General features: G+C 48.9%; 1 protein-coding gene across 1 annotated transcript; it reads right to left on the reverse strand.

Annotated features, from left to right (window-relative positions):
• Positions 1-1983: 1983 nt before the first annotated feature.
• Positions 1984-6174, reverse strand: BAMBI (BMP and activin membrane bound inhibitor; the record flags this gene model as incomplete). The annotated part of the gene is made up of 3 exons (XM_082479948.1): positions 1984-2471; positions 2903-3193; positions 6099-6174. The coding sequence occupies 3 exons, from the start codon at positions 6172-6174 to the stop codon at positions 2053-2055; spliced, it is 786 nt and encodes a 261-aa protein (XP_082336074.1). The 3' UTR covers positions 1984-2052.
• Positions 6175-20060: the final 13886 nt, after the last annotated feature.

The raw sequence follows: 20060 nt of genomic DNA on the forward strand, positions 1-20060 counted from the left end.
AGCACCAAGTTCCCAGCCAGCCATTCCCCAAAACCATACACGTGGCAGAACAGACTACTGCCCTAGACTGTCAGATCAGTGCAAAGGAAGGGCAGAGCTCTCATAGGAAAGCAGCACTGCGAAAGGTCAGCCAGAAGACCACAGGACAGATTCCAACAGTTGCAGCCACGTAATTTCTTAAACTTTAGCAGCAGAAAAAGGTAAAAAAAAAAAAAAAAAAAATCAGATAATATAATTTGTGGCATTAAAAACAATTTTTCAGGCACTTTGAGGAAGTGGTAAGCGTCAGCAACTTAAGGTACATAGATGAAACTAATTGTTCTGAAGTACACTTTAATATCACAAACATGAGCATGGTGGGACCTTGGCACTCTCAGGGCTCTCACACACTCACACTGGCTGAGTGCTCTAACTGTATGGGTAAGTTTGCAGTATCAATGCCTCTGTTTGCACAGCCAAGTGACCAACTTATCTCCAACAAGGCCACCACATAGTTTAAACGTACTTTCAGAAACGCAAACTCGCAACTTAGAGGGACAGGTTTCCCTTGCTTACAGCCCTTTGCATTTCAGGCTGCATATCCTAAAGCAATCTACTATTGTAAGCAGTATACAAGATCAGAGCATTGCTGCAAGGTGGTTATAACCCTGTTTGTGCCATCCCCTTTTCACTGGTGGCAACAGCAGTGGCTCAACTTCCCAGCCAGAAGCATGGCTACAGCTATTTAACACATCAACGAATACTATCTCCCCCACAGCAGCACTTAGGACTTCTCTTTCACTGATATGTGGCATCTGCCTTTTAAGCAAGTCTACCTTAACTGCTGCAACAAACTCTAATAAACCAAGAAGAATAAATGCAGTAAGCTCCCTCGGATAATCCAGAGATTTCATTTGTTTTTAGCAACTAGATATTGAATAAATGAATGATCAAGTAAAGCCATTAGCTGAAGGAGTAAGAGACAAAGTACACAAGTACTAGCAGGGAAGAAAAGCCACCTAAGCAAGAATAGCATAGAGGAGCCAGAGATTAAAGCAAGTACACTGTTGATTCTTCAGTCCCACACAAAAGTAGCACCACGTGATACTGAGTTACACTATAAAAGAGCAAGGCAGATGTTTTCCACTGTGCCCAGAGGGGTTATCAGCAGGAAAAAATAAATATATATACACACAGCAGCATAGGCTTCGTGGTTTTGAGGTTTCCCCCCTTTTTCCCCCCACCCCCAAAAAAGTTGGGAGTGAAAGGTACAAAAGGAAAAAAGATCACAGAAAACAAGAATTGTGAGACAAGGGAGGAAAACCAGCTATAAAGAATCAGGACCCACTTTCTGACATGTTTTGCACAAAGAGAGGAAGCACTTCTTCCTTAGCGGAGAGGAAGAAATGGTTATCACACAAAGCTGCAGAAGAATTCACCCAGGTTGTGAGCAAAACACAATAGCCAAGAATTGAGGATGCGGGTTCACTCCTACTTGAAGTATTAAACAATAAAGCTGCCACCTTCATTCTGGGATAACCACCTAATTTCCCTCACCAAGTAGGAAAAGAGACTATTTTTGGACACTAGTCATTACACACAGCATTACCATACCTACCTCCCCAATTTGTTCCCTGTCACCCCCACCCAAAAAAAAAAATTATTTTCTAAAACAGAAAGTCACAAGCAAGTTTCAGACAAAATATATATATTTAAAAAATTCTTTACAATAAGTCAGGAAACATAGGAGCTTGCATACAGTTTATTATAATAACTCAGTTCTCAGCTCCCTACAGTTCAGATAACCCTGGTGACAGTGTTTACAACTCCTAATTTTTGCTTTCATAACTTTAAAGCAAACAATACATTTGAGTGTATTTTACTCTGTGCAAATAAGACAACTTTTGGAATCCTTCAGAAGAAATATCCGAGATTCTGTTTGCAGAGGTCCTTTGTTTCTCAAAGATTATTTATGAGAGTTTTTGTTTTAAGATAAAGTGCTCCTGTCCAGCAGAACCCAAAGGCCTTCAAGAGTTCAGAGAGTAAGTTTAGCTCAGATTAAAAAATAATTGGTCATACAAATTCCAGCTTCCCATGTCCGCTGTACATTCCCCAGTGGACTAGCGAAAGAATTTTATCATTGCTGAGGTCTGAATGTCTCATTTTATCACAGGTCATGCAGCAGTTCTCGTGACCAGTCACAGGCACCATGCATTCCAAGTCCAGTTTTGCCACCTGCCCTTTTTTCGAATGATGTCCATGAAAACTATAGTGCAAACGGGAGAGCATTTGCTGTCGTTGATCTTGCAGTCTCTTATTTTCACTCCTGAGCATCCGCAAGGCCAGCATGATAAGGAGCACCAAGATTAGCCCACCAGCTATAGGAACAGCAATTACAGCCGCCCTGAACCATAACTCTTTCGAAGAGGTCAATTCCTGCACCTTGGTGATGAGATTCCTGCTGCTGTCATGTTGATATCTGCTCCCCTGTCCTGCAAAGGGGAAAGATGTGAAGCTTAGTTCAGTATCAAGAACTGGTTTATATGTAAGCAAGTCCCTTAAATGCCACACTGACAAGTTTAAGGAGCCATAGCTACACACACTGCAGTATCTACAGAAAATATCCCTATGAAGTGAAAGACAAGTTTCTAAGGTGTTTATAACATGCAATTTCTTACCTTGCTAGCCACTGCCATTGCTTCTTGGAAGCAATGTCAAGCTGGCAAAACAGACCTCTAATATTAATGCAGACAAAAAAAGCTACTATGACAAGATGCTGCCTGGCATCCATCCACCCGCTTCTCCCTCTGGTGTCCCTACTTACACTAACAACTAAATCAATAGCAAACACAAAGTCTCAACAACTGTCACCAGCCTGATGGCCAGAAAACAGATAGATTTCACTGAAGCTTCCTTGCCCTACCTGAAGTCTCGCCCCTGGAAGGAGACAAAACATCATGTAGTCCTCTGTAATTGCACATATCTTCATGACAGCATTCCAACGTGGACATGATGGTGGTGCCAGAGTGGTTTTGTGCTTGTTTGGCTTGGCAGATATCAGCTGTGCTTGCAATAGAGTCCAAGCAGCCATGAGTAAGTGGGGAATGTGTATTCTGAGGATCAAGCAGTCTGGAGAAGCAGGCGCTAAGCTCAGATTTGCACATATAGCCAGTTGCAACACAGTGTGCAGCATCACAGTAGCATCTGATTTCACCTAAAAAAAAAAAAAAAAAAAGAAAATTGTGCAAGGTGAAAATTTGGTCCTTTAAGGACACCTCACCAGGTACTCCTACTAGCCACAAGCATCGCACAACCAAACTCAGTGCCAGTTTTGGGATACTCCTCTAGACTGTAAATCCACGAGAGCAGGGGTTGTTTCCTTCCCATCACTGTACAGTGCCCACCTCGTTGTAACCTTAATCCCTGCAAATACCTTGGGGCACTCGTTTTAATTACTAGTACTATAGTCCTTTGAATTAAAGCAAGAACATTTCACTAAAACAGGGACTGGGTGGGCAAGGAAGGTCACAGTGGCTTTTTTCCCCCAAGGTAAATAACTAACAAGACCATTTTATAGCTACTTCCGCTGACAGTCAGCAGTTGCATTAAGCCACGCTTAAAATCTGAGTTTCAAAAGCAATACACACCTTCAGACCTATAAGGAAGTCATAGGTATGTTTTAAACTATTACTGCAGGAACAGCATTCTATTTCTGTAAAGGTAATGGTTCTTTTAACTGGGCACAAGCACAAAACAAAAATCTAGGTTTAAATGTTTGTGTGACAAATAAAAAAATAATCGGAACTGCCAAATTGTTTATTACCTCTCAATACTGCGCCAAAATTTAAAAGGATTAACTAACACCTTATAAAGCTATTAGCTAGAACCATTACCATCTAAGTCTCCCAGTCAGGACCGTTTTTACGGTGTGAAACTAGGCAACTATTTGTAACTTCTCCAGAAATAAAGAAATCCTTCAAGTAGCCACTTGTGCTAAAAGGCTTTTTTATCACTATTATAAAAACAGAAATAGCACAGTTTATAATTAATCTGTTTGCCAGAGTCAGTCTCTCAACTCAAATGTTGAGTTATTAAATGGGGTAAAATTTCGAGGCTAAAAGCTCCCACTTGCCCCTCCCCAATTCCGCATGCAACCTAACATGCGGTCAAAAGGGGAAACACTTAGACGGAAAATCCTCTACCAGCTCTAAAAAAAAAATAAAAATCTCTCAGGAAACCTCAAAAATTTCTGAAGGAAGCGATAAAAAAGTTCCCTTCATAAAACTCTTCATTTTGTGCTCGCCAAACTGCTCTGGTACGAATTATATGCATCCTGTGCTGTAGGGAAAACTTAGTCTTTGTAGGCAAGTTGCAACTCAAACAGAATTCAATGTGCCATCGATCCAAGGTGTAGGAGGAAGCCAGATTTTGGAGCCACCCATAGAAGAGTGGACTTAAAACTACTTCTAATGTGCCTGGTGTACTTGCCATCACAGCAGCACCAAGGCTTTCAAAGTCAACTGAATTGTCAGACGTTTTCTTTCTATAGGCTGCACTCCAAAAATCAATCTAGAGGCTTCCCTGCTCCCATCCCATACCTAAGATGTATTCTAAAAGATGTTAAAAGTCATCCCAACCAAGTTAGCTTCCTGTCTTCAGCCTACCTTAATACTTTCCCAAAAATGCTACTGCGGGCTCCAGGCCTTGAAGTTCCCGCTGCTCTTTAAGAACTCTGCTTAATAGAAGCCAAATGGAGTGTCTCACTGTCTCCAGTCCAATTCCCTCGGGCTTTTAGACCAAGTAACCTAATTTTTCGTGAATTCACACACACTGTCATCCAGCATGCTACGGAAAAAAGACTCAATCATTTTCTAAGCAGTCTATGTGAGGTCTTCCTCCTAGCCTCTCTGAAAAAATAGTTTTCATCTTTTTTCAGTGTACAAGCGTTAAAAATAAGGCACAAACAAGAAACACCACCAGAGCTGACAGCCCTTTCATGAGTCTCTGCACAGCACGGGAAGAAAAATGAAACAATACACATACTTTTATTTTAACTGTTTGTACAATCCTACTTAAAAAAACCTACATTTTACTGACCTATGACAATTTTACAAACAAAATCTGACGGGCTAGTCATCAGGTTAATTCAACTGCTTTTTAATTAAAGCCACGTTTTCAGTGAAACAGAATGGACTTTGTATTACTGTATTAAAACTGTATTTCTGTCAATTCATAAAGTTTCTTCCTGTGCTATGCAAAAGGCCAGAAAGGCTATTTAGTGTTTTGAAACAGTGAACAATGCCCTTCTGTTCCCTCCTCTTTCTTGTTACTGTATGTAGCTATTAAAGAAAAATGTCTGCTTTTAGTCAAGATGGCTACAGGAGAGACTGCAGGCTTCTCCTAAAGCTTTTGAAGTCAACAGCAGTCAGAAGTCTGTGATCCCCTAATTATATCATTATCAGGCACATAGTTTCAGTATCTGCGACTTCACATCACTCAGTCACTCCCTGTTCTGCCCGCTTTGATGGGGCCAGCAGGCTCCCCCCTGCACGCTGCAAGGGCTGTTATTTAGGGCTAATTACAGCCTTCCTTCCAAAATAAATAAATACCGTCGCACACCATCACCGCGCTAACTTATCCTTCAGCCCTCCTCCCCGCAGCACGGCGATTACCGGCCGCCAGAGGGTCGCCGCTGCCATGGGAGAGCACTCCCCGGGCGGGCGGCCCCCGGCCCGGCGGCGGGCGGCTGACAAGGCAGGGCGCGGCCGCCCCTCGCCGCCGCGGGCTCGCCCGGGGCCGGGCCGCCGCCCCCGCTTTGACAACCGCGGGCTCGGACTGACCGGCACCGGCGGCCAGGTGGGAGGGGAGGGGAGGGGCGGGACGGGGCGGGAGAGCGCAGCCCCGGCGGCTCCCCGACGACGGGCTCCCGCCGGCCTCGCCTGAGGGGGGGCGGCTGTGGCGCCGGCCCCGCCGCGCTGACACCGCCGCCGCCTGAACGGCTCCCTCGGGCCCGACTCCCCTCAGGACCCTCGCGCCCTTCTTCCCTCAGGCACCGGGTCCCCTCAGAGCCCGAGTCCCCACAGGCGCCCCCAGCCCCCGATTCCCCGCCGCGGCCTCACCTCTGGTGAGCAGGACGGCCATGGCGCACAGCTCCAGTTGCAGCCAGATGAAGATGTAGCTGGAATGGCGATCCATTTACCCACCCGCCCGCCCCGCGGCGCCGCTCGCCACAGCCCGCAGCGCAGGCACGGCCGAGCCGCCGCCGCCCGCCCCTGCCTCCCCGGAGCGCCGAGGAGACACTCGCCCGCGGGCAGAGCCGTTGCGCGGCCACCGCTGCGGCGGGCAGGGGGGGGGGGACGGCCGCAACTCCCCGCCTTCCCCTCACTCCTCCTGCGCCGCCGCGGCAGCCCCGTCCCCTGGAGCGGCAGCAGACGCGGCGGCGGGCACACCACCACCCGGCGAGCACTACCTCACTGACACCACAGCGGCCCCTCTCGCCCCGTAAATACCGCCGGTGCCGGCGGAGGGCAGGGCCGCCCCGCCCCGCCCCCCTGCCCCGCCCCGCCCCATTGGCTGCTCCTCTCGGAGAAGGGCGGGGCGCGCCGCGGGCAGGGCCGCCCCGCCCCGCCCCCGCCGGCCCCGCCCCGCCGGCGGCGCCGGGCTCGACCCCGCGGCGCGACGCGCGCTCCCGCCCGCGGCGCCCCCGGGCGGCGGCGGCTCCGGGCAGGCCGGCTGCGCGGGCCATTAACCCCGCTTAATTCAATGATGGGCACTAAGTGCAGGGCCCCGGGGCTCCGCCGAGACAGCGCTCGGTTGGCGGCACGGAGCGCCCTCACTCGCCGCATGAGTTTCGGGGCTCGCCGGGGCCGGGAGGGTGGGGTCCGCGGGCATCCCGCGAAATAATCCCCTTACAGGGGGCAGCCCCGCCGAGTTTCGTAATGAGATGTAATGGCTCCGGCTGCGAGCTTGGCGGAGCCGTGTTTAATGAATAAAGAGCGCTACCAACTCGTCGCCTCATGACGAAAGGCCGAGTCCAAACGAAACGGGGCCGGAACCCCCCCCCGGCTGCGCCCGCTGCCCCCCGCCCACGGCGCTGCCACCGGGCATTCAGCGCCTCGTCCCTGCCAGCCCTTCCCCTGCTCTCCTGCTCCCCACACTCAAGGCTGGACGAGGATGCAACACCCGGGATGCCACAAGTCTCACTGCACCCGGGTTTGGTTTTTTTTTTTTCCCAGGTTATGAAAAACCTACATTTGGGCTCGATGCAGCTCAGAGGTAACAGCAACTCGGCTGAAAGCAGAGTGCGGCTGCCACCTCCATCCCACCGGCTCCACGCCACCTTCACGGCCTGGGATGCACCATGTGGCTTGGGGGACTTCTGCTCCTCCCGCTCTGTCCCCCGGGGGTCTTCCACGCTGCTGTCGCGTCCACGCAGCACCCGCAGGCCTGTGGGTCAGACCTGTTAGCAAATACACCCCGCGGTAACTCTGTTCTCCTTCCAACATTTCCTTTTGAAAAACAGCCGTTGGGAATGGAAGCACGAGGTGATGTTCCACCACCGGGCTCTGACACAGCTCCCATGGGTCGTGTACAGCTTGAACAGTTTTCCTTCACGTGTTGGTCCTGAAAACAATGTGGTCCGTCGTTAGAATTTCTATGCTAACTTAGTTTTCTCCTTTCTGTTCTCCTTGCATTTTGTAAGCCTTGATTTCTACAGCATTTGCACACCGACTGTTTCCCATTTATGGGCAAAATGCTTTAAATATTTGGGTCCGCAACTAGTATTAAAGCTGTTGGTTGATGTGTAGATAATAAGTTAATACCAAAAATGACTTTAGAATTTTACTTTGAAATGTTTCGTGAGTCTTTAAAGACGCTTTCAATTCAGGACATAATCCTTGTGACAGAGACATTCCTCCCCTGAAAGAGAAAGGAGGAAATATGAAATCTGAGATTGAGATAACGCCAGTTTACTTTGGCAGAGAGGAACAGACTGGGTCTCGAGCTAATTAGTGCTGATGCCATCACACGTTATAATGGTTTTACTGCGTCTTGTGATTTGCATATGTATAAGATAGATACACGTGTGCCGCACCGCAGTCTTTACACTTATGTTATACATATTTGCACTCCACCACAAAGTAATTTTCTAATTCTTGTTTCTGTTTAGAAATTACATAAACAGCGAGATCAGCCAAGCCATATCTCCCACTCTGGCACCGGCTATCAGACACTCATTTGCAAACATATGAAAATATCATTCATTATAACTTAGAATCATTACAGCAACATGTGTAATTCTGTTTCTTCTGTTCCTGCCACTGGTGACAAGCGCATTTAGCAGATCTCCTTTGTTACATGTGATACCGACAGTCTGGAAATGGCTTTTATTCGTGGAGCCACATTACTGCACTAAGTAACTTGAGAGACTCCCTGAATATTATAAACATCCTGGCCGAGGGAGCACGGACAGACTAACCAGGCGGCAATGTGCTCAAGATCAGTTTTGAGCAGCAAATTTCATTGACAGCTGTCAAGTTTGAATTGTGAGTTACTGTTTGCTGTAAAAATTTGCTAATTCTGTATGTTACAGGCGTGCTTGTAGTACCACCAGTGACGGAGGGGTGGCAGGGAGCTTTCCCCAGCCTTGATTCCCCCCTAAGCAACTACTTTAAAGACCCTTTTGGGAACCTGTGGATCAAGCCAGGGCGTCGGGAGGGTTTGACTGACTTAGTGTGCCTCCTCGCTCGCTGGTACTCCGCTCAGGGAGCTGTGCAAGGATTGCGTGGGGTCCTCTGACAGACCATAACATAAACAAAATAATTCAGCTTCTGCAGCGCTAATTTGCTTTTGTTTTAGAGGCAAGAGCAAACAGAGCCAGATTGGCCTGAAAAAAAAAGGGACAGGAGACAGACCCAGCATAAAGCAATAATAACAGTATGTTCTGCAACCAGAAGGAATGTGTTATAATGACTCCAAGGAACCATCAAGGAAAGCATCAGGAGCCCGAGGCCACATGACGTGTCTCCAGCAGCCATGGGAGAGCAGCCTGGAGCCTCCACTGGTATGGACTGCGCAGCCCCACAGAGCACAGAGCTTCTCCCTCCCACCAGATATGGTCCTTTGAAACCAACACGAACGACGAACCTGGTTGCAAAATCAGCCTCTGGGCACCTCAGGGAAAAGGCCGGTTTTGGGAAGCATCTCACAGGAGCATGTTCCCCTCTGCATCAGCTCAAGATATTGTCACAGATGCAAAATTTTGTCTTTAAGAAGATTAAATTCCCAATCAAAAGAAGAGATCCATCCAAAGAGGCTTTGTAGGACATTCAAATGCTGGTTTGGATCTTTTACTTCCGTTCACAAGCCAATAGAGTTGCAGTGCCAAGTTTCTGCCGGGAAGACTTAAGAACTGATGAGTCCTTCTTAAAGACCAATTCAAATGAGCATCCAAGGTCCTGAACTATTCCAGACCCGGGCTTCTCCTCTGAGGCAAGCAACTGCTCAGCACAGGGCCTGCTTTCCCCTATAATCACTCAAGAAAAGGTCCTCTATTTTCTATCAGGAGCACATGAGCATTGCAGACATGCAAGAGTCTCCCTCCTGATGTCAGCTGGTGAAATCCCTCCAATAAAATCCCAAACCACATCCACCATCTTCTCCAGAAGCTCCATGTGCTTGAGAGCCCCAGCACAGGCATGAGAGGATGACAGGCATGAGGGGTTTAGGTCTTTCCTAGATCAAGGAGGAAAATAAGACAAGCCAAGACAGAGGCCAAGCTGGCAGGACTTTCTGAGTACATTACTTTGAATGAGAGAAAGGCTCCTTTCTGTCTCTAGGGGAAAAAAAATGTCAGTCTCCTCCGTTTGTATTGCTTCCTTCATATATTCCCTTTCTCTTTTTCACATGAATTGACATCAACGCCTGTCCCTGCTGCTCCTGCCTACCGCTTATGTGCCATCAGCAGCAGCGTGCCTGAAAAACCGACTAAAGAGAGTTAAAGCCTCAGCCTGCAGGTGCCCCTGATTTAAGCAACTAGCCCTAGAAAAACGGTTTGCAGTGAAAAGTAATTCCTCCATCTGGCAGCTTTGAACATTATCACAAATTCCTCACCCTTCCATAAACTTGCCTGGCATGCTGGCAACTGGCCACCGCTTCCCCCAAATGTTTGGATGTAACCCTTCAGTCTACCTCTAACAACAACCATGTTAACACAGTATTCTCTGCCAGATTGTACTCTTCCACCAACCTCCTTCCTCATCAAAAGAAAAAAAAATAGGCAAAAGAAATGGATAACAACTGCAGATTGGAAATCCATCCAAGTTCACCTCTTCAGTCAGGACATCACAGCAGCCCTGTCCTGGGGAAACCCGCATTCCTCGGGAAGCTGAGGATTTGCATACTGCTGGATTTGCATGCACATGCTGGCATTTGCCAGCACTGCCACATAAGACGCTGATCTCACTAGCAAGGAAAGGTTAGTACTGCTACACTGCAGTCATCTCAAATCGGTGTCAAAAGCAATGTTCGTGCACCATATCCATTCTTTTTTTGTGTCTTGCAATTATGATTCAGCTGGGGATTTCCCATTTGGAAACGATATGAAATAAAAAGCATTGGGACTGTTTATAGCATCTTTGGAGCAATAGTCATCAGAGTAGTACTTTTTGTTAACTGCTCAACACTAGCCAACAAACAACTTTTTTTTTTTCCCAGTTATTTTGCTAGCATTTGGACATGAAACACACAAGCTAATTCTACTGAATTACTTTTATTTATGCTGATTATTGCCTTTAAAAAAATAATTAAGGCTTAAGTTAGCATCGCTATGCTCAACACAAAGCCCGGGGGGCAGGGAACATAATATGACTCTATGCAGTTTCTTTGGCTTCCCACTTCTGGGGCTGGCCATGAATTTATTGAATAAAGTAGCCATTTCGGGAGCTAAAACTACGCAGAGCCCAAAGCCTGGCTGCTTCCCCAGCCGCTCCCTTGTGACAGACAGGCTGCCGAGCAGGTTCCCACAGGTGAATAACTCCCAGGGAGCTTTATCCCCTGTAACTGGGGCAGTTCAAAGGGGTGGATGGAGGCCTGTACGCTACACGCCTGCTCACTTTCAGCAGCAATTAGCGTGTCCCCAGTGAAACTCAGTTACCTGCAAACTGGAGGAGGGGAGCTGTGTCCCAGAGACTCACTGGTGATACCTGTTCACATAAAATAAATAGGAAACAAGGCTAGTGGCTGCTTAACAGCACCCACCTCTCCATGCGCGTGTGGTATCTCATCCAGGCGGCACCAATCTGCATCCCCACAGATACAGGACATGATAAAGAGACACTTTTTAAGGGGCCAGGAAAGTGAAGCATTTCCTGCCATGCTCATCAGTTTACTTTTTTTTTTTTTTTTTTCATTTAAAACTAATCCTCCCTCCCCCAAACGAGCCGCACTCCTACTCCTCCGAATCAATAGGACGATTTGCATTTATCCTCCTGGAGGCATCGCTGCCAGGACCGGGGCCAGAGCGATCCAATCGATAGGGGGAAGCTGGAGCGAGGCTGGAAAAGAAGCAGCAGAGAGATTCCCCCGGGGAGAAATGCAAAACACTGGAGAGAGGCAACAATTATTGTAATTGAAGGTAATGAGGCCGAGGCGCCAGCTCCAGATCTGCTTAACATCATTCAATACAAAGTGAGACACAGATGAAGGGGAGAGCCCGAGCCCGGCTCGCCCCGCCGCAGCCCGGCCCGGCTCCCTGCCCGCAGCCCCCCTGCCCTTCGCCGCAGCCTTATCGCCCGGCGGCGGCCCCCCGCCTGCTGCGGCACGGATGTTGCCGGGACGGGCCTGTCTCCTGTGCTGATAGCTCGGCAGCCCTGGAATTGATGCTTTTGGGATAATCACTCTAGATCTGGCTGGTCTTGGGGTCACGGAGTCCGCCTTTCCCTTTCCATAGGGGACTCCTGTGTCTGTAGCATCTTCGGTGTATTTACCCTCACTCTGCACTGAGAGTCACACGCTGAGTGCCAAATCACTCCGCCAAGGACAAATGTTGTCCAGTCCCGTGGCAGGGCAACAAATTCGGCCCCAGCCCCTTAACCTTCAGCCCTCCTCTGCACACCCCCACTCCTGCCGCCCCAGCCCCTCTCCTCCGCAGCCTCCCCGGTGCGCAAGGGGAGCCGGGGGGGAGCAGGGAGGGATGTTGGAGAGGAGCTTCTGCTGCCCCGTGGCCTTCCCCTGTGATTCTGCCTGGGCACGGTATAGGCGTTTCAATATCTCTTAATACTGTACCTGTCCTGCACGTTTGCTGATATTGGAGCAGAGCTCCCACCGGCTTTTGGCGGGGTCTCTAAAGGAGACACAGCTGCGTTTACCCTTAGTTTCCTCATGCACAGAGACCCCCTTGCAGCTTCAGTAGCCACGGGGGAGGTGGGGGGGGGGGGGGGGGGAGGGGGGTCAGTAAGACGCCAGCACCGTGACGGGCTTATTGAATCCTCCTTTAGATTAATGCAGCCGGGGCCGAGGCGGTGGCACCGGAGTCAGACAGCCGGTAAAGGCAGCGGCAGCCCCGGCGGGGCCCGGCTCCGGGCGGTGGCTCCCCGGGCCGGCGGCGACGGGCTCACCGCGGGCACGTCTTGCCCTCTGCTGGCAAAGCCATCCCTAGCAGGGAAGTGCCGGAGCCCTGTGGTACAACCAGCCTAGTCACTTGCCCCGTGGAAATGCAGGGTTAAAAGGTGCCAGACAGCGCTGCAGCTGCTTTTTATAGCGGGGGATGCAGCTGCCCGCAGGTGGAGCGATAAATAGTCCCATTGCCGGAATAGCTCGAGCGGTGCGGGAGCCGGCGTACACCGGGGCTCACATCAGCTCGTACCACCAGCTGCAGGAGTTAACGTTCAGGATTCAGCCATCACCTTGTGAAACATCCACGTGAAGGTGTTACATGTCAGAATTCATAAACTGTACCTAAAAAGTCAAGCACCACCTATCAGATCTGAGTTATCAGGTGTCTAGAGATAAGGTATGGCAAATATTAGGAATCCGCTTTAGATCCCAAGCACAAGAAACCATCAGTTATGTCCTGACACAGCATAGCATACACGCAGGAGAGGAGAGGTAGTGCTGGAGTCATGGCAAGGCCAAAAAAAACCTGTAAATTGAGTATCACTGTAACAGGACAGAACATACCGTTCAAGTAACATTTATTATAGAAAGCTATAGTTTGGATATAGGACATCTAGTGAAACACAGAAAACACTGGTACGCCAGTCAAACCAGAGCCTCCTTTGAAAAACAGAGCCTGTTGCCTTTCTAAGGAAGCATCTCATGCTCATATTTGCACACGCAAGACAGATGGTCCACAAGATCTGATCACAGTCGTCGGTTCCCTGGAGGACTTACACCCGGCTGTGAAAACCCAGGCTGCTCTGCAGGGGCTGCTCTGCAGGGGCTGGGGGCTATGTGGGGCTGTTCTCTGCTCTTGCAAATGACGATTGCAGCAGCCCCTCCACAAACGGCAGCTCTAAAAGCTTTTGATGCAGATAAAGAAACTCTCCAGTGATATGTTACTCAGTATTAGTCAATATTTATCGCTCGACCTGTATTTTCTGAGCCACATATTTCAGAGCCAAACGCCAGAGACAAGGCAGTCAATGCAAGTCGGGAAAGCCTATGCACATTGTGATAGACTGGAGTCTCAGCTACTTAAGTAGGCAGCACTCTGCCAGTTTACACCGAGCTCCAGTTCTGACAGGCATTTGCAAATGCAATAGAAAAGGCCAAAGGCAGAGCTAGATCTTAGAGCAAGGACCAGCAGCTTCAAGAAGATGGACATGCATCTCAATAAGACCTTAATAATTCCGACCCAGAAAGCTGCTGTTTGAAAAAGAAGTCAGCAGGACTTCTAAGCACAGATGTGCAATAAGAATAAAACCTTAATTCTCACTTCACCATGAAAAGCAGAAGGGACAAGAGACAGCGGACACGAGGAGCTGTGAATCAGTGAAGGCTGTGGACGAGCGTAAATTCTGGCAGCATGTGGTGGTGTGCTCTGGGCTGGCCAGGGAGGCCATGAAGGGAGAGCATGGAGGCTTCCCTCCCCTGGCTCTAGGGCAGGATCAGTAACAACATCAGAGGCACCTTGTAGTTCTGATAACTGGGGATCAGGAAAATCGTAAAAGGGGAAAATAACAGGGCAAAAGGAGTTGCAGTGAGCTTTGGCAGATATGCGACAGGCTGGAAGCATTGAATACTCCGGCTGCTGGGCAGGGCAGCATCTGAAGACCCAAACCCACCCACCTCTGGTGGGTTAACCAGGGAGGGCGAAGGTGGTCATATCCTCAGCTTTCTGCCAGCCCTCCCTGAGGGACTCCCACCCTTGTGGCAGGAACTGCAGAAGGGATCACCCATCCCTGCTATCCACAGCCCAGCACCGAAGCACCCAGGGAACAGGTTTTGGTGCTGTCCTGCCACCCTCCAATGGAGAGGATAATCCCAGGTGGAGGAGAGGGCCACACAGCTCTTGCCAGTAACATCTTGAGATGTCACAGGGGTTCATCAGTAGGAGCACTGCGAGATCAAAGGCAGATCAGACAGAAGAAAGGATGGGTGGAGGGAAGCAGAGCGTTGGCAGAAAGTAATACCAAGTGGAACAGAAACTCAAATTCCTCACAGTCCGGGGCCAAGAGGCAGCGAGGGGGCAGGGGAGATGAGTTGACAGAGCTGTTAATCCTGGAAGGGGGAAGAAGTGTGGCCCCTGTGCTTTCATAACCACTAAAGGGAATAGTGCAAGACATTAGAGTTACACAGGACTAAAAATTAAGAAGCCACAGAGTAAGAAAGCAGTCCTGATTATTCTCAGGGCATCCTTTATAATGCAAAGTATTATATAGCAGAGCAGGACGTTAAACTGAGGTCCTCCCCACAGGTGAAGGCTTGCAAGGCAGTAGTGAAACATGAGAGTTAAACATGGTGGAGGTGGGGAGCAGGAGAGTGCTGCCCAGAGCCCCACAGCCAGTGCTGCCCGGCAGCCAGCGCCAAACCTTGCCCGCAGCCTCCAGCTTCACATCTCTGTGCTGCAGAACACAACTGGTGCTTGCCTTCTGCAGGCTGCCATCACCCTCCTCTGCCATACCGCCATCCTGCTGCTCTTCCACTTTTTTGTGTTCACTGCTGTCACACGTTTAGGGAGGGAATAGTTTTCCTTCACTTATTATTCCTCCTTTTTGTTTATAGACACAACAAAGTTATAAAAAGGAGGTAGTGAGAGTGGCTCTGTTGGAGTCTGAGAGCCGAAGTGAGTGGGGCTGTGAGGATGAAGCTCCTACCTACCAAAAACAATGAAGAGGCTGAATTATGGCCTTCAGCAAATATACCCGTCTGGCATAGACTGTGAACATGCTGGCCAGCTGCTTTGTCGTATCTCTGTTGCCTTTGACACTGATGGTAGCACCATGCTGCCTGCGCCTGCTGCACACCCCTACCCCTGCAGACAGGACCACGTGCTCCAAGCGGCGCATCTATGACCACCTCCTGTTTCAATCCATTCAGTCGTAGTCTAGTTCTCGCTTTTATCTTCGCTAACAGAGTCCCAATCAAACAAAACTATATCAAGTCTTTTTAAAGATGCATTCAGCCTGATATTAAGTGTGTCTCTTTAGCTCTGCTTGGAGGGCCTGGCAGGAAGACTGATAATGCACAGAAGAATGTCCTTTTCCCTCCCAAGTGCAGATTTTAAACTCATCTTGTTCTAACTATGGGAGTAACAGAACGGCCGGTATTATAAGCCAAATTAAGGGAAACTGCTGCTGAACACTTAGCTAGCGACTGGCTATTAGCGTGACAAAAGTCAGACACAACAATCTGCATTAATTAGTATCCCTGTCATTAGCCCTAGATACTTGCATTTCTAAATAAATACAGGTTATATTCACCTGAATTGCATTCCCATAAATAAAGCTGTATCCAAGCTCTGTGCCAAGGGACAATGGACCCTGTGAGCTGCTGTTTTCAGAGCAGGGGCGGCAGAGGGGAGCGCTGGCACCAGCCCTGCCTCTTGCGCAGTGTCCAGCCAGCACCTGACCCAATCTCTTTGCCCTTCCCAAAACCCTCAGGTTAAATCAACATCAGTGAATTCGTGACGCAAACGCCAACTGAAACACTTCTATTTCCAGTCGCGGGAGGTGCCACTAGATCCAGCCTCGAGGAGCCTGGCATGGGATGCCGCAGCCTGTCTGCCTGGCAGCTCTGCCTGTCCCCCTTGCTGCAGCAGAGGTGGCACTCAGACACCCAGAGTCACCTTGCAGGCACTAGAAGACATTTCTGTACCATTAAACCAAAAGGGGAGCTCAGAAGGAGAGTGAAGGAGAGACAGAAATAGGGGAGAAGGAGAAGGGAAGGTCACTCGTGAAGATGAGAACAATGCCAGCGCTTGCTGAAGCTGCTCAGGAGCTGCAGGCAGGAGGTTGGGGGTCCGGCCAAGCAAGTCTTCCTCCAGAGCACTGCACACCTCCTCCTCCTCCTCCCACTGCTCCCAGGCAGTTAGCAGACAGTACCACATTACATCCCTTATGTTAAGTGACTTAATATTCCTTCTCCCCTGGCCTTCTCAAGAAGTTGCTCCCCTTGCACCTTCATCCTACCCCTTCGTTCTCTGCCTCCAGAGAAATATATTGAAAATGTATACTGGGACTCTTGCATCAGCTGTGAAGCTCTGTCATGTAAAGTTGCATGTGACATCATTTCAGGCTGCTTCCTTGTCACACGGGGGCTGTCAGACGCACTGGCCGGCATGGACTTAATGCCATAGGCACTGCCAAGCCGTTACCCAGGAAAGAGAACAGCTCACAGACTAAAAGTTGACCTCAGGTGTCATTAGGGCTCCTGCTTCTTGCAGGGTTTAAAGCCCACCCAGGCAGTGCTGGCTGCTCTGAATCTCAGGTGCTATGTGAAGTCATCCGTCTTCCCGGCTTTGAGTTGTTTTCCATTGTAGGGCACATTGCAGTGACTGAACTACCCACCCCCTTCCTTGTGCTGGTGGGGTCCCAGGTAAATCTCTGCTCTTCACATATGGTCAGTACCTCAGGAGCTCAAGATCATCGCTACTGACGTGCTCTTCAGGCCTCTCCCCAAAATCCTGAACTCACCTTTGCCTCTCCTCTTCCTCACACTATTTTTCCCTGTATTTACACATAAAGCTAGAAAGTAGCAATGGGAAGATGTATTAAGCTGTTGAACAGGGCGAAGCAGAGTGAAAACAGACCAAAGTGGAGAGGAACCCGAAAAGCCAGCAGGGAGGAAGGACAAGAAATGAGCAACCAGAGTGAAAAGCAGCGAGCAGATCCAAGCGCGAACCTCGCAGTCAGAACAGCTGCCCTGGCACCGTGCTGAAGGAACAAGGTGAGATGTGCCAGGAAAAGGGGATGTGGTAACGAAGGCTAAGGACATGCTGACTGACAGGTACTGGCACTGCCAAACATCCACATGTGAAAAATCGTCCTCCTGGTCCTCTCTACTAACTTGACAAGCCGACGAGCCCAGCTGGCACTGCAGAAGTGCTGGGGAGAGCTGGGGGTGAAGGGTAGGTGCAGAGAGAGCACAGAGGCTGAGGTACACCTGAAGCCTGAGGAGCAGATGTTTGGCAGGAGGGCAGGAGCCTTCAGGGACATCCCCTGCACAGGAGAGAGCTGTCAGGATCCCTCTCTCTGTGGAAAGGGACCCTCTGCGTCCTTCTTGGCAATTCTACAACAGCACTCATACTTTCATTCCCAAAACTTGACACCCTGCTCCAAAACCAGAACATCACTTCCAGCATACCAAGCTCAGGATTTTTCGCTGTGCCCAGAAAAACGTCTCCCCATGGCCTACTCTGTCAACTGACCATCCTGCAGGAAAGCTTGGATGAGGAATATCTCACTGTGGCTGATCGAGTTTTTTTCCTTTCTGATTTCAATGACATAATTAGGAAAGCACAAATGACGTGGTTTTTTTCAGAAAGCATGCTCCTCCCCTCTCTGCTGGCACATCTGGAGCAGTCCTCCGCACTACGTTTGTGTCAGAGATTTACTTCATTTGTGTTGAAAGAAGGGGTTGTCAGAAATCTGGAAATGGAAACTGTGCCAGGTCCTACCTTAATCCTCGAAACTACACAGCTGCCTCGGACTCCCTCAGCACAGACTGCTTAAAAACGCAGTGGTATGCAACGACTTCCCAGCAGCAACCAGCGGGGTTTGGCAGATAATATGTCAGGAGATATACCTTTTGCTTATAAAGCACATTTCTTCCAGAACATCCCCAAAGCCCAGTACAAAAACCAGCCAAAACGATTAATTCTTGTGATATTTGATTAAAAGACCCGTGCCTTCTCAGCTGTGGTGTGGGTGACAATCCTGACTAGAAATGCATATGCCAACTCCAAAGGAAGTGAAATAAATGGCAATTGATTCTCTATAAAACGTAATTCTGTGAAACGTAATTCTGTCACCAACCCCCATGACTCATCACAATATTAAACTTCACTGGACCATTACCAAAACCAATCCTACAGCTGATTCAGAAATCACAATAACTCGTTCACGAGCTTCTTGTTTCTTCCAAACTTAACAATTACTACTGGGATTCTTCAGGGGAATTTAATGGTGCAAAGCTCTTGTTTGCCACAGAAACACTCTTATGTATTACCAAATGGCTACAAACCAGGTCTGACCATGGCAGGCGTAAAAAGCAGAGCAAGTGGTCGGTAAAAGCCATGCAGCACGTACAGCCAAAATGAGCCGGTGAATTTGCACACCCAGCAGTAACACTCATGGAAGTATCCCCATTGGAAAAAATCCCACTTACTTCAACAGATTGTTTTGCCTCGGCAGAAGGCACTATACTGGGGACAGAGTGTTATACTGCAGGAATCTAGTATTCCTCAATACCCAAGACCTTCCGTTCTCCCGGCTTTCTTTTGAACAGTGCCCTTAACAGAAAAGCGTTAGGAAATACTAGCCATATCCCTGTGGAAAGTGTCAGATATCATCGTTTGACCCCTTAAGAATAGAGGAGAGGAACAGAAATGAACTGTATTTCTCAATCCAGATTCAGAAAACATTCAATTACACAAAGTGCTGCCCTACCCTGCACTGGGTTCCTGCTCCGGTACATTAAATAATGTGCGAGACTTGTTCAGCGTCCAAAATTGAAGCCATCAAGTCCTACAGATGTTGGAAGTTCATTTATAATTATCCAGAAATGACAAGGAAAGAGCTGCAGACAGCAATAAAGTATTGGTGCATACATTATTGCTTCAGAACCAAGGAAAAATAAAAGTAACGGTTAATTAAAAGAAAAAAGAAAACACCATAGAAAAATAGGGCTAGAAAGGCTCTTAAAAGATCATCAAGGCCATTCTCCTTGTCCAGAGCAGGATCACGTCTCCTTTCAGCACATGCTTGTCCCACACGCTTTTCACCGGCACCCAGTGCAGGGGCCCCACAGCTTTCAAGGGCACATCTCCCCAGGTCTTTCCTTACTGTGTCTCATTATGGACAGCAACCCACGTCCTCCTTGGTGCAGCCCAAGCCGCTTATTCCTTGTACTACCTGCCAAGGACACAGAACACATTTTTCTTCTCGCAACAGCCCTCTGTGTATTTGAAGATTTGCATATGACATGTTCCCCTCTTTCCCCCTTAGGTTTCCCTTGTTTTTTCAGGCCTCTCTGGCAGTCTCCTCCAGACTCTTCCCAAACTGCAGCCTACAAATACAGACATCACACTACACCTCAGGCCCTCCTTGCCTGATTTTGTGTATCTTCCGGACTGGAACGTGGTTTATACCTCTGAATTTGCTTCTTTTCCGCCACAGCAACACACTGGCACATATCCTGAAAAGCGGCCCGTAATGAAGAAGCTAATCTCCCTGTTGCAAACACAGAGGCTACTCCAGAGGATGTTCCTGAATAGTTATCTAGCTAAGGCAGTCCAAATTTCTTTGCAGGAGAAGACTCCTCTGGCTAGAGAGGGAGTTTGGGAAGAATGGCATCACTAGGCAAGCCACGTTTGACAGATACACCACCAATGACCACAGTCAGCTCATAAAACACAGGAT

This window comes from Vanellus vanellus (assembly GCF_965231255.1).
Source record: "Vanellus vanellus genome assembly, chromosome: 2".
NCBI classification, from domain to species: Eukaryota; Metazoa; Chordata; class Aves; order Charadriiformes; family Charadriidae; genus Vanellus; species Vanellus vanellus.